Here is a 1,253-nt window from a genome sequence, read left to right on the forward strand (position 1 = left end):
GCGGCCGCCGCGCGCCCCGCGCGCCCCTCACCATGACGGTGCAGTCCTCCGAGCCGCTGGCGATGACGTGGTCGTTGTGGGGGCACCAGTCGATGTCGAGGACGGGGCCCGTGTGCCCGCACACCGTGGGGTAGGACTTGTCGATGCGCCCCGTCTGGGGGACAGAGCGGCGCGTGGAGGCAGCGCCCCAAGCGCGGGCGGCCGCCCTCGCCGGTGTCACGAGCGGCGCCGTGCTCAGCGGCCGGTACCTTGTGCAGGGGCAGCACGAGGAAGGCGCCGCCGCCGCTCGCCTCCACGATGATGGCCACGAAGGCCGGGTTGACGGCGCAGAAGGTGCTGTCCCAGGTGACGCGCGACACGCGGATGTCATCGTAGCACTGCTCCGTCTTCACGGGCTGCCCGAACACGTGCCGGAACTTGCTCTGCCGCACCACCTTGCGGAACGACATGGCCGGGGCTGCGCCCCCCGGCGCCCCGTCAGCCGCGGCGGGGCACGGCGGGGCTCTGCCCCACGGCGGGGCACGGGCGGCCGCTCCCCGCGCGGGCGGGAGCCGCGCTGCGCCCGCTGCGCAAACAAACCCCTCCCTGCGCGGCCGCACTGCGGGACAGGGCAGGGAGCGGGGACACGGCAGGGAGCGGGGACACGGCAGGGACCCGGGGGACACGGCAGGGACCTGGGGACACGGCAGGGACCTGGGGACACGGCAGGGACCCGGGGACACGACAGGGACCCGGGGACACGACAGGGACTCCTGGGCACAGGGCAGGGACCCGGGGGACACGACAGGGACCCGGGGGACACGACAGGGACCCGGGGGACACGACAGGGACCCGGGGGCAGGGACTGGGGGACACGACAGGGACCCAGGGACACGGCAGGGACCCGGGGGACAGGGCAGGGACCCGGGGGACAGGGCAGGGACCCGGGGACACGGCAGGGACCCGGGGGACACGGCAGGGACCTCAGGGCAGGGACTGGGGGACACGACAGGGACCCAGGGACACGACAGGGACCCGGGGGACAGGGCAGGGACCCGGGGGACACGGCAGGCAGTGGGGATGCCGCGCGGGGACACGACAGGGACTCCTGGGCACAGGGCAGGGCCTGGGGGACACGACAGGGACTTGGGGACAGGGAGCCAGGGACATAACAGGGATCCGGGGATAGGGGAGGGACTGCGGAACAGGGTAGGGAGTGGGGACGTCGCAGAGACCCAGGGACAGGGCAGGGACCAGGGCAGGGACTGGGGGAC

At 74.5% G+C, this 1,253-nt stretch overlaps 1 protein-coding gene across 1 annotated transcript; it reads right to left on the reverse strand.

The window, feature by feature from the left end:
* Positions 1 to 24: 24 nt before the first annotated feature.
* Positions 25 to 449, reverse strand: LOC112945099 (coronin-1B-like; the record flags this gene model as incomplete). Its single annotated transcript, XM_026036609.1, has 2 exons — positions 249 to 449; positions 25 to 154 (listed from the first exon to the last, which is right to left on the reverse strand). Coding segments are annotated over exons 1-2 (331 nt in total), but the record flags the coding sequence as incomplete, so codon positions are not given.
* Positions 450 to 1,253: the final 804 nt, after the last annotated feature.

This window comes from Nothoprocta perdicaria, unplaced genomic scaffold (assembly GCF_003342845.1).
Source record: "Nothoprocta perdicaria isolate Ctin4 unplaced genomic scaffold, notPer1 scaffold_1811, whole genome shotgun sequence".
Taxonomy (NCBI): Eukaryota; Metazoa; Chordata; class Aves; order Tinamiformes; family Tinamidae; genus Nothoprocta; species Nothoprocta perdicaria.